General features: G+C 45.5%; 2 protein-coding genes across 4 annotated transcripts in view; one reads left to right on the forward strand and one right to left on the reverse strand.

The window, feature by feature from the left end:
- The window catches only part of KCNT1 (potassium sodium-activated channel subfamily T member 1), a 343,981-nt gene extending 338,164 nt beyond the window's left edge, over positions 1 to 5,817 (reverse strand). Inside the window, exons 1-2 of one of the 3 annotated variants that reach the window (XM_056540052.1) lie at positions 5,630 to 5,661; positions 5,244 to 5,535 (exon numbers count right to left, since the gene is read on the reverse strand). In XM_056540052.1, coding sequence (XP_056396027.1) covers positions 5,244 to 5,410 — 167 coding nt within the window. In that variant the 5' untranslated portion in view covers positions 5,411 to 5,535; positions 5,630 to 5,661. Of the gene's footprint in view, positions 1 to 5,243 lie in introns of all 3 variants that reach the window. The other 2 variants (XM_056540054.1, XM_056540060.1) reach the window with 2 other exon arrangements.
- ADAMTS13 (ADAM metallopeptidase with thrombospondin type 1 motif 13) overlaps positions 1 to 12,875 on the forward strand; it is an 86,611-nt gene that overhangs the window by 7,298 nt on the left and 66,438 nt on the right. The window lies entirely within an intron of this gene.

The following is a 12,875-nucleotide window of genomic DNA, read 5'->3' on the forward strand; positions in this document are numbered from 1 at the left end:
TGCCGTCTATGGAGAGAGTGTATTTCCGAGCGGTCCTAGTGCCGGCAGCTTCTGCTGGCACCCGCTTGGTGATTTTTGTTGCTTTGCACCCGTGAATGGACCTTTATTTTTGTGAAGATTTAGAAATATTATGTGGCAGAGCCGTATTTGTCATATGAAATTGTTTCTAAATTGTATTAAAGGGGTACTTCGCCCCTAGACATCTCATCCCCTAGCCAAAGGATAGGGGATAAGATGTCTGATCGCGGGAGTCCCCCCACCTGGGACCCCCACGATTCTGTGCTGCACCCGGCGTTCGTTGAGAGAGTGGGGTTCAGTGCCGAAGGCTTGTGACGTCACAGCCACGCCCCCTCAATACAAATCTATGGGACTTAGACTTGCATTGAGGGGGCGTGGCCATGACGTCACGAGTCTCCGCTCCACATCGCCAGTCATCCGGCACAGAACGAAGTTCGCTCCATGCACCAGATGTCTGGGGTGCCGCAGGGGTCCTGCTGCCTTTGGATAGGGAATAAGGGGCGGAGTACCCCTTTAAGGTAATGCACTAAGTTTCCCTTCGAGGCGATGGTAAAGCACATACGACAAACTGGGATGGTGCAAAGAGTGTACGAAATGACAAACTCAGCTCTTCTACTACCTACGCCTGCGCTGGATCGGGTTATGTTGTTGTTAAAACTGTATTCAGACACTTTGCTTCCTTCCGCATGTCCTTATGAATGTATCTTACAATTACTACAGAATTACTACATTCCCACAGAGCATTGCTCCTTTATGTATATACACTGCTCAAAAATATATAAAGGGAAACAACACAATGGAACTCCAAGTCAATGACACTTCTGTGGAATCCCACTGTCCACTCAGGAAGAACACTGATTGACAATCAATTTCACATGGAACAGACAACAGGTGGAAATTATAGGCAATTAGCAAGACACCCCCCAATAAAGGAGTGGTTCTGCAGGTGGTGACCATAGACCACTTCTCAGTTCCTATGCTTCCTGGCTGATGTTTTGATCACTTTTGAATACTGGCGGTGTTTTCACTCTAGTGGTAGCATGAGACGGAGTCTACAACCCACACAAGTGGCTCAGGTAGTGCAGCTCATCCAGGATGGCACATCAATGCGAGCTGTGGCAAGAAGGTTTGCTGTGTCTGTCAGCGTAGTGTCCAGAGCATGGAGGCGCTACCAGGAGACATGCCAGTACATCAGGAGACGTGGAGGAGGCCGTAGGAGGGCAACAACCCAGCAGCAGGACCGCTACCTCCTCCTTTGTGCAAGGAGGAGCACTGCCACAAATGTGCATGTGTCCACTCAAACGATAAGAAACAGACTCCATGAGGGTGGTATGAGGGCTTGACGTCCACAGGTGGGGGTTGTGCTTACAGCAAACACCGTGCAGGACGTTTGGCATTTGCCAGAGAACACCAAGATTGGCAAATTCACCACTGACGCCCTGTGCTCTTCACAGATGAAAGCAGGTTCACACTGAGCACATGTGACAGACATGACAGAGTCTAGAGACGCCGTGGAGAACGTTCTGCTGCCTGCAACATCCTCCAGCATGACCGGTTTGGCAGTGGGTCAGTAATGGTGTGGGGTGGCATTTCTTTGGGGGGCCACACAGCACTCCATGTGCTTGCCAGAGGTAGCCTGACTGTCATTAGGTACCGAGATGAGATCCTCAGACCCCTTGTGAGACCATATGCTGGTGCAGTTGGCCCTGGATTCCTCCTAATATAAGACAATGCTAGACATCATGTGGCTGGAGTGTGTCAGCAGTTCCTACAAGAGGAAGGCATTGATGCTATGGACTGGCCGCCCATTCCCCAGACCTGAATCCGATTGAGCACATCTGGGACGTCTCGCTCCATCCACCACAGACTGTCCAGGAGTTGGCAGATGCTTTAGTCCAGGTCTGGGAGGACATCCCTCAGGAGACCATCCCCCACCTCATCAGGAGCATGCCCAGGCGTTGTAGGGAGGTCATACGGACACGTGGAGGCCACACACACTACTGAGCCTCATTGTGACTTGTTTTAAGGACATTACATAAAGTTGGATCGGCCTGTAGTTTGGTTTTCCCCTGTGATTTTGAGTGTGACTCCATATCCAGACCTCCAGGGGTTGATACATTTGATTTCCATTGATAATTTTTGTGTGATTTTGTTGTCTGCACATTCAGCTATGTAAAGACGAAAGTATTTCATACAATTAGTTCATTCAGATCTTAGTGTTCCCTTTATTTTTTTTAGCAGTGTACTTATCTATATAGACCAACAGTACTGAAGATTATAACATTTCTGCAGAGCATTGCTCCTTTATGTATGCCCTTATGGACACATACTAACAGATTTAGGCTGCATTCACACCACGTTTTGTACATACGGGTGCCGGATCAGCCTGTGACTCCATTTACTTTAATGACCCGACCGGAGTCAAACGGTGACTGCGGTCGGCTCAGTTTTGACCCGTATGCGGTTTCCTGACCGGCCCTGACTACGGTCCAAAACCGCTTACGGGTGAAAACTGAGCCAGGTCATTATAAGTAAATGGAGTCACGGGCTGATCCGGCCGGGGTACGGGAGCGCCCGGTTTGCCCCTCCCCCCGCCGGATCCGGCACCCGTATGTACAAAACGTGGTGTGAATGCAGCCTTACAGATGATTTCTTCAGAGCGTTGCTCCTTCACATGAGTCCATATAAATACATACAGACATTACCACAGAATCTTACATTTCTGCAGAGCATTGCACCTTTACATGGCTTCCAGTTGATTTATATCAATATTCCATTTCTGCAGAGCATCTCTCTCTTTCATTGTGCATATGACTGGATCATTGGCCTCTTTACAGACCTGCAGAGCATTACTTCAATAAGCAGCCCCCTAATTGTTCTCATGATCAGTTTTCTGACCTCGATTGAGATTTGCAGATCACCCCCCCCCCCCCCCCAATGTTAAAAATTTTTAAGTCCTTACAAGAGATCTGCAGACTATTGCTCTATTTAACTCTCATGATTCCTGTTAATATGTTTACAGATTCTGTTCTTTTTAAAGATCTGCAGACTATTGCTCTATTTTATCTTCCAGCATTTTGTTAATACATTGATAGATTCTGTTCTCTTTAGAGATCTGCAGATCATTGCCCATTTGCTCTATCGCTTTGTTTTATCTTCCACTTTCCCACTCTATATTAAAAGACTCCGCAGATCATCCACATCAGGGACTCTGCAGACTATTGCATTGTCGCTCTATTGCTCTGTATTGATAGACTCTGCAGACCGACAATTTAATGGACTCTACTGACCTGCAGACTATTGCCCTGTGTTATATGTGGCCTTCCTTTTAACATACTAATAAAATATTAGCTCCTCTGCAGACTATTGCTCTGTTACCTATCACTCACAGAGCAATCATCCAGTCAACTCTAAACATCTCCATCATTGGTTTCCAAAGTGTGTGCCTCCAGCTGTTGCAAAACTACAACTCCCAGCATGCCCGGACAGCCTTTGGCTGTCCGGGCATGCTGGGAGTTGTAGTTTTGCAACAGCTGGAGGCACACTCTTTGGAAAACACTGCTCTACATTATGTGCCACCCATGATGGATCCTGCAGATCAGTCGTGTGATTGCCTCTATAGAGACCTGCAGACTATTACTCTATTGCTCACTGTTATCTTTAATATTCCTGCTGTTCATTCGGGAAAGGTTTCCGTTTCCTAATTTAAGAAATTGCGCACGCAACGTAATAAAGTCTCTGAATTTTTAAAAGGATGTGCAATGAGGGAAAAGACAATACAACAACGGACTTCTTACATCCTACACCATCATGTTTCCCAACCAGGGTGCCTCCAGCTGTTGCATAACTACAACTCCCAGCATGCCCGGACCTCCGTTGGAGGCACCCTGTTTGGGAAATACTGATCTAAGGAGTGGAGTATACTTGCGCAATTGTTTTCACAGAAATTATTATTTTTTACAAAGTGTTTCTAAACCAGGGTGCCTCCAGCTGTTGCAAAACTACAATTTCCAGCATGCCCGAACAATCTTAGTCTTCCCTAACCAGTGGCTCTCTGTATGATTCCCACCAAGGTCTGACAGCCGCAGCATGATGAGAGTTGTAATATGTCATGGTTTTTGAGTTGTATTAAGGTAATGCAGTAAGTTTACACCTTCAGTGCGATGTTAAACCACTAGGATACCGCAAAGTGTGCACCAGATTACAAACTCAGCTCTACTACACCTGTGCTGGATCGGGTTATGTTGCTGTTAAATCTGTATTCAGACACTTCATTGCTGTGTTTTTTGTGAGATTGTGGAGTGACATTATGATTGTCATTGTGCCTGTGTGTCAAGGCCAGTGTTTCCCAACCAGGGTGCCTCCAGCTGTTGCAAAACTACAACTCTCAGCACGGCTGGACAGCCTCAGAGAAGTGTTCCCCAACCAGTGGCTTTCCAGATGTCGCAAAACTACAGTTCCCACCATGATCTGATGGCTGCAGCATGATGGGAGTTGTCGATGTTCAGCAGCCAGACCAGTGGTTGCCAATCAGGGTGCCTCCAGCTGTTGCAAAACTACAACTCTCAGCATGCCTGGACAGCTTCAGATTAGTGTTTCCCAGCCAGTTACAAGGCTACAATTCTCACCATGATCTGACAGCCACAGCATGATGGGAGTTGTCGTTTTTCAGCAGCTAGACCAGTGTTTCCCAACCAGGGTGACTCCAGCTGTTGCAAAACTACAACTCTCAGCATACCCGGACAGCTTCAGATTAGTGTACCCCAGCCAGTTGCAAGACTACAATACTCACCATGATCTGACAGCCGCAGCATGATGGGAGTTGTCGTTTTTTTTGCAGCTAGACCAGTGTTTCCCAACCAGGGTGCCTCCAGCTGTTGCAAAACTACAACTCCCAGCTGGTGGTGCAACAGCTGGTGGCACCCTGGTTGGGAAAGATTGATTTTGGGAGTGAAGTATAAATAATTTTTAGGCAAAATAATCTACGCACACCATGCCATGTCGAAATTGCGCAAAAGCAATGATAAATGCCCCCCCCCCCCCCTTAGGGTGCAGCGACAAACCGGCAGCACGTCAGTCCTGTGTGAACGTACCCTTATAACGCCATACTCACATCTCCGTCATCTTGACCAAAGACGGGTTCAAGGTCCCTCAAGACGTAACTAGTCAACGACGTATAAAAGGACACGGTAAGCGTCTCCGTTAACCCTTTCGGGGTGCCTTACCTGGAAGTATACTTGTGGGTGCTGCCATCGTCGTAGACAAAGGTCTGGTTGGTGTAACACTCGCTGCACATCCTCTTGCCACACTCTCCGGGGTGAAGCTGGTGATGCTGGTGGGAGGTCGACTTGTAGACACCTTGGAGGCTCCTGTCCTTATCGGAAAATGGCATCCCAGCAAAGACTTGCTACCGGCAGATACGGATACAACATGAAGTCCTTACTTTTTAGGGGGGTTTAGCTTGTCCCCAATGGGTGTCAGAACATCTGCCCCCTCTCCAGGCACTGAGATGGTGTCCTGCAGGTGGAGTAGAAGTCAACCAGAGACATCTCCATATGGTCCTCACAATCCAGGCATAGGTGAGTGCCAGCTCCCCACCTACCTCACTCACCAGTCCTGTGACTTTCCTTCAATTGATAGTAAGGACATTGTGGTGGGAAAGCTACGAGGGTGACGATTCCTCCTCCAAGCCTTGTTTTACCCATTCACTCTTTCTTCTTTTGTTAAAATCCTGGGATTTTTTTCCCTTCGCTTTCCTTAGAATAAATTGCCCAGTTCACACTGGGGGTTTCATTTTTTCCCATGGAAGTCAATCCTTTTGCTCCATCTGCTGGTCAGTTTGGGTATGGCATAGACTTTATTTTATAGAGTTTATCCAGGAATAATATTTATTAAAAATTATGATTCGTATTTTTATTAGTATTATTATTAATAATAATAAGAATATTATTATTAATATTAGCATGATTATTATAATTATTATCATTATTAATAATAATTACAATGAATTAAACATTAATAATAATTACAATGTATTATTATTTTTATTGTATACATTTCGGTTATTATTTTTGCTATTATTACCTAGATATTTTTAAATATTATTATCATCATCAATGTTAGTAATATTATTATTATAATTATTATTATTACTAATACTTATAATAATAACAAATCTGCAGTTTTTATTTATTTATAATAATGATATAATATTTATATAGCACTTAATATATAGCATTTAAAGGGGTACTCCACTGGAAAACTTTTATTTTATTTTTTTAAATCAACTGGTTAGAGATGAGCGAACTTACAGTAAATTCGATTCGTCATGAACTTCTCGTCTCGGCGGTTGATAACTTATCCTGCATAAATTAGTTCAGCTTTCAGGTGCTCCCGTGGGCTGGAAAAGGTGGATACAGTCCTAGGAGACTCTTTCCTAGGACTGTATCCACCTTTTCCAGCCCACCGGAGCACCTGAAAGCTGAACTAATTTATGCAGGAAAAGTCATCAACTGCCGAGCCGAGAAGTTCGTGAAGAATTACTTCTATTTAAAAATCTTAATCCTTACAGTACTTATCAGCTGCTGTATGTTTCAGAGGAAGTTCTTTACTTTTTGAATTTCCTTTCTGCCTGACCACAGTGCTCTCTGCTGACACCTCTGTCCATTTAAGGAACCTGCTATGGACAGAGGTGTCAGCAGAGAGCACTGTGGTCAGGCAGAAAGGAAATTCAAAAGAAAAGAACTTCCTGTGGATTATAGCAGCAGCTGATAAATACTGGAAGGATTCAGATTTTTTAATAGAAGTAATTTACAAATCTGTTTAACTTTCTGGCACCAGTTGATTTAAAAAAAAAAAAAAAAAAAGGGTTTCCAGTGGAGTACCCCTTTAATAGAATAATATTTATATAGCACGCAACACTTTACAACCAGGGTGCCTCCAGCTGTTGAAAAACTACAGTATATGCCTGGACAGCCATTGGCCTTTTATTATTATTATAATTATTATTATTATTGTTATTAATATTCTTATTATTATTTTAATTATAATTTTTTATTGTTATTAACAATATAATAATAATTACTATAAATTTTATTAATAAAACATAATAATAATAATACATTCAATCAATCAGTTGTTTTAATTATTAGTAATATTTTTATCTAAATAACACCAACAAATGACGCAATACTTTTGAGCGTACAAATAAGGACACCTATCAGACAATATTATACACTAAATCAGTGTTTTCCAGCATGCTGGGAGTTGTAGTTTTGCAACTGATGGAGGCACCGTGATTTGGATAACACCCAAGTTAATATTCAGACAAGAGGAGTGAAGACCCTGCTTGCAGGTGCTTTCAATCTATGATGTCTTCAAAAAAACAGCACCACACCTGTCCTCAGGTTGTTTGTGATATTGCAGCTCAGTTCCATTGAAGTGAATGGAGCCAAGTTGGTTTTTGGAACAAATTAATTCTGTTTATCTATTCCTGGAGAACCCCTTATATAGACCTAAATTAATTGTAATGCTAGGAATTGTAGTGTTGCAGCTGATTTGAGGATGAGGGGGCACAGGTTGTACACCACTGCCATAAAGGCAGCCCCTGTGTCTACTATGGGGCCCACGGAGAAGAAGGTTGAAGTGTGAATTTGCACAGACTGGACTTCAAAATCAGCAAGCCAAGGTTATCGGGAACCTATCATGTCCTACCATAACTCCCAGCATAATTTCTGCTATATATTTATATATATATATATATATATATATATATATATATATACACCCCCTGGCAGATAGGACATACAGAGCCCTTGCCATGATGCTCACCTAGGCGTCAGTGATGCTGGTCCTCCTCTACATGACTCACAGATCTGCATCACATCTACAGCTATGGAACTGGATGTGTCACCACAGATAAGACACACGACCCTGCCTCCTGGGCCTGCACACTCTGAAGAACATAGTCTATGTACATTTACATCTAAATCCAGGGCTCTGGGCTGTCAGTGCATGTTGGGAGTTGTAGTTTTACAACAGCTCGAGTTCTGAGTCCAGAGCTGTACTTGCTATTCTGCTGATGGATTCACTGTGTACATACATTACTTATCCTGTACTGATCCTGAGTTATATCCTGTATTATACCCCAGAGCTGTACTCACTATTCTGCTGGTGGGATCACTGTGTACATACATTACATTACTTATCCTGTACTGATCCTGATTATATCCTGTATTATACTCCAGAGCTGTACTCACTATTCTGCTGGTGAGGTCACTGTGAACATACATTACATTACTTATCCTGTACTGATCCTGATTATATCCTGTAGATCTTTTATTAAAATTTCAAACATAACAATAAAAAAAAATTACAAAACATAAACATATCATATCCGACAGAACATATCAATATAACGATCATAAAACCAACACCATAGCATAAAATACAACACCGGTCCACCCCACACTCATTCCTGCACACAAACAAATATATACAATATTTACAAAAGACATATTCCTATAATACCCATAATACCCATACCATACTAATAAACTATATACACTAATATACACTAATACTAAATGTGAATTTCCTGGCCCAGTTGCAATACCAAAAACCCAATACCAGTAATATACCAAAAAGAATAACAACAACAACAATAATAATAATATATACAAAATAATAAAAACCAACACAAACAAAATAACACCACTTTTTTTTTTTTTTTTTTTTTTTTTTTTTGGCCCTGAGCTGGTCCCGCATCCCATGCCCCCAGTACATGTTACCAGACGTCCATGAACCAGTCCAGGATTTTCTGTATATATATAAAAGTCCCATACAAACCCCCTCCCCCCTTTTTAACCCACCACCCAACCTAAACTAAACCCAATCCCCAGGTGGCATCACACAATATATACATTACATAAAATATAACAATATACAAGTATACAAATAGACTACAACAATAAATACAATAACAAATACATATAACACTATAAGCCAAACAACAAACCCCTAAAGCTCAAGTTCAGCGCCTGCAAGCCCTATATTACCATAAACCAACTGCTCAAAACAAAAAGACTAATGTGCCAGCATCAGCCCACCACCAGGGGGAGACAACAGGCTAAGGCACTTTAAAGGCAGAGCCCCTCCATAGACGAGAGGCCCTGCCAGCACCCAGCCTCTCGTACTCCAGAGAACGCACCTTCACCAGGTCACCGAGAATGTTCCTAACCACCACATCCACAGGGAGGATTTTACGCTGCGTGGACACTAAACACCGTGCATTCCACGTGTAGTACCTGATCACTGAGCTGACTAGGAATAAAGTGCACCGGTCCCAGCCTCCAAGGTTTCTGAATGCCCCATAGGCCCATTCCGCATAGGAGAGACTGACCAGCCGAGGCCAACCAATGGAAGCGCCCACCCTGGTGTAAACCTCTGTGTTAAAGGGACAATGAAGCAGAAAATGCTCCATGCTTTCCAGCATGCCTCCACACTCTTCGCGGGGACATCCCCGGTCATCAGAGCTCCTGCACTTCAGATTGTCCCTCACACACAGTTTCCCATGGAAGCAGCGCCAAGTCAAGTCCCAAAACTTCAAGGGGATCCTGATAGAATTCAAAAGCTCTAAACCCTCCTCCAGATCCCGACTTGGGCAGTCCTTGAGCGCCAATGGCCTCTGGAAATGGGAAGACAGGACCCTCTTGTCAAGGAATTTCCTCGACAGAGTCCTAATCTCCCCCATCCCCAGACCCCACCGACGAATAACCTTCAGAACCGGGGTAGCGTAAGCCGGGAGATGCCCGTGTGGTGTGCGAAGATCCTTCACTTGCCCTCCTGTCTCCCATTCCTGGAAGAAAGGCCGAAACCATCCCCTACAGGAGGATACCCACGGAGGAGCCCTCTCTGACCAGAGGTTTGCTATATTGGTCTTAAGAAAGGTATTCACTAGGAATACCACGGGGTTGACCATACACAACCCCCCTAGTCTCCTCGTACGGTAAGTAACCTCCCTCTTCACTAGGTTCAGTCTATTCCCCCATAACATTTGGAAGAACACACTGTAGACCCGGGTCCAGAGAGGTTCTGGCAACATACATACACTGCCCAGATATATCAACAAAGGGAACAGGAATGTTTTGATCAGGTTAACCCTTTCCCGGAGGGTCAAAGACCAACCCTTCCACTGATCCACCTTCTGAGCGGCGATCTTAAGCCTGCTGTCCCAGTTTTGTTTGGGGTAATCCCCTTGGCCAAATTCAATGCCGAGAACTTTTGCAGATTCCTGGGGCTCTGGAAGGGCATCCGGGAGATCAAAACTAGGATCTCCCCCTCCCAGCCAGAGACTCTCACACTTATCCTGGTTGATCTTGGACCCGGATGCCTCCGAGTAGCGGTCCACCTCTGACATCACCCATCTGACCTCCTCTTGTGAGGAGACAAACACAGTGACATCATCAGCATATGCTACCGCCCTCAGAGCCGAATCCGGCACCGCCAGGTCCATTCTCACCCCCGCCAGCGGTCCACAATCAATCCTCCTAAGGAAAGGATCAATTGCAAACACGTACAGCAAAGGGCTTAAAGGACAACCCTGACGGACACCAGATCCAACCTCAAAGGAGCGACCAATCCAACCATTCACAAGCGGGAAACTCTCTGCCCCTGCATACAAGGTCTTAAGCCAATCAACAAACCCCCCCGGCAGGCCATATCTCAGAAGAACAGACCAGAGGTACTCATGGTTAACCCGATCAAACGCTTTTGCCTGATCCAAGGACAGCAAGTACCCCTTCCAGTGGCCAGCCCTACCCTGCTCCACAGCCTCTCGGACACTGAGCACAGCACTGAATGTACTGCGGCCCGGAACAGAGCAATGCTGAGCCCCCGAAAGGAGCCGGGGTGCAAACTCCACCAGCCGGTTAAACAGCACTTTTGCCAGAATCTTTCTGTCCGCATTGAGAAGTGCTATGGGACGCCAATTCTCAATGTGGGACGGGTCTTTACCCTTTGACAGGATGATCAGCGCTGACCTCCTCATTGACTTTGGCAGAGTGCCCGAGGATAGACACTCATTAAAAACCCCAGTCAAGAGGGGAACCAAAGGGTCCTTAAAGGTCTTATAGAACTCAGATGTTAAGCCATCCGGACCGGGTGACTTCTTGAGGGCAAGCCCATCAATAGCCATCCTGACTTCCTCTTCCCGGATCATCTCTGTCAAAACGTCAAGAGAGGGGTCTACTCCTGGTTCAGGGATGGTTTCAGCCAAGAAAGCTGATACCTTATCTCGATCTAGATCCTTCCTTCCCAAGAGGTGCGAGTAGAAGGATCTGACGACCTCCAGGATCCCTGATCTGGACCTCTTCAAGAATCCCGTACTATCAATCAGTCCTGAGACCACTTTACTACTCACTGACATCTTGCAGTTTCTGTAAGGGTCGGGCGAGCGGTACTTCCCGTAATCCCTCTCAAAAACCAAAGATGCGTGCCTATCGTACTGGCACTTCATCAACAAGGACTTCACTCTGGAGATATCCTCTCGGCTACCTCCAGTCGAGACAAGGTTCTCAAGTTTCTTCCTCAGGCCCTGGTACAAGCGGTACCTGTTTAGGCTTCTGAGGCCCGAGAGCTGGCGGAAGAATCTCGCAACCCTTTCCTTGAAGATCTCCCACCACTCTGACTTACTGTTACAAAGGCCCAGCAATGGTACCTGGCTCTGAAGAAAATCCTCAAAGGACTGTCTTATCTCCGCTTCTTCCAAGAGAGACGAATTCAGCTTCCAATAGCCTCTGCCCATCCGGGGGGTCTCTGTGACATTCAGAGAAAACAAAATTAAACAGTGATCGGAGAACTCCACCTCAACAACAGACACTGCTGAAGAGACGGCTTCCTCCTTTAAATAAAACCTGTCTATCCTAGACCTACAACTACCCCTATGATAGGTGAATCCCGCGTGGCCTGGGGTGTGCCGGATGTGGACATCCACCAGGCGAGCCTCACTCGCTATGCTATTAAGGGCGACGCTATCATAAGTCAGCTTGTCTCTGGAACCTCCCCTATCTTGGGGCCTCGTGACAGCATTGAAGTCCCCTCCAAAGACCACCTGCCGACTTGTAAAAAGATAGGGCTTGATCCTCATAAAGAGGCACTTCCGGTCCCACTTAGACTGTGGGCCGTAGATGTTAATAAGGCGAAGTTCTTGTCCCCTCATGAGGACATCTAAGATCAGGCACCTCCCCATTTCTAACTCGATAACCCGTCGGCATTCTACCGCTGCGGTAAAAAGGACCGCCACTCCGCTATACGGCTCGGCCCCAAGAGACCAGTAGGAGGGCCCATTCCTCCACTCTCTTTTAGCCTTGTAGATAGATGACATATCTGTAAGCCTGGTCTCCTGCAAAAATAAAATATCAGCATTAATATGGGCAAAAAAATCATAGGCAGCAAAACGAGCTGTATCTGACTTAATGCTGGCGACATTAATGGACGCCAGCGTCAACGGAGAGGGTGCCGCCATCAAGGGTGATTGAGTTAAACAGCTTTCTTTTTCCCACTCCCCTTCTCACCCTCCACATCAGAAGAACTCTTCACCCTCTTTAGAGAAATGGAAGTGTCCATCTCACCAGACATCGTTTTACTTTCCTCGTCTCCGGATTCTAGGCCAGTCCCTTCCCCCGAGGACATAACCTCCCCAGGGGAAGAGGACTCGGCGCCCCCTGGAAGCCCCTCTGCCACCTCCCCCTCATCCTCCCCTTCCGAAGAAGAGGAGGAGATGTCCCTGAGGGGTCGGAATCGATTGGAAAGGCCAACCAGAGGGGAGTCAGTTTTGCCTTCCTTTGGCACCTGGACCA

This window comes from Hyla sarda, chromosome 9 (genome assembly GCF_029499605.1).
Source record: "Hyla sarda isolate aHylSar1 chromosome 9, aHylSar1.hap1, whole genome shotgun sequence".
Lineage (NCBI taxonomy): Eukaryota > Metazoa > Chordata > Amphibia > Anura > Hylidae > Hyla > Hyla sarda.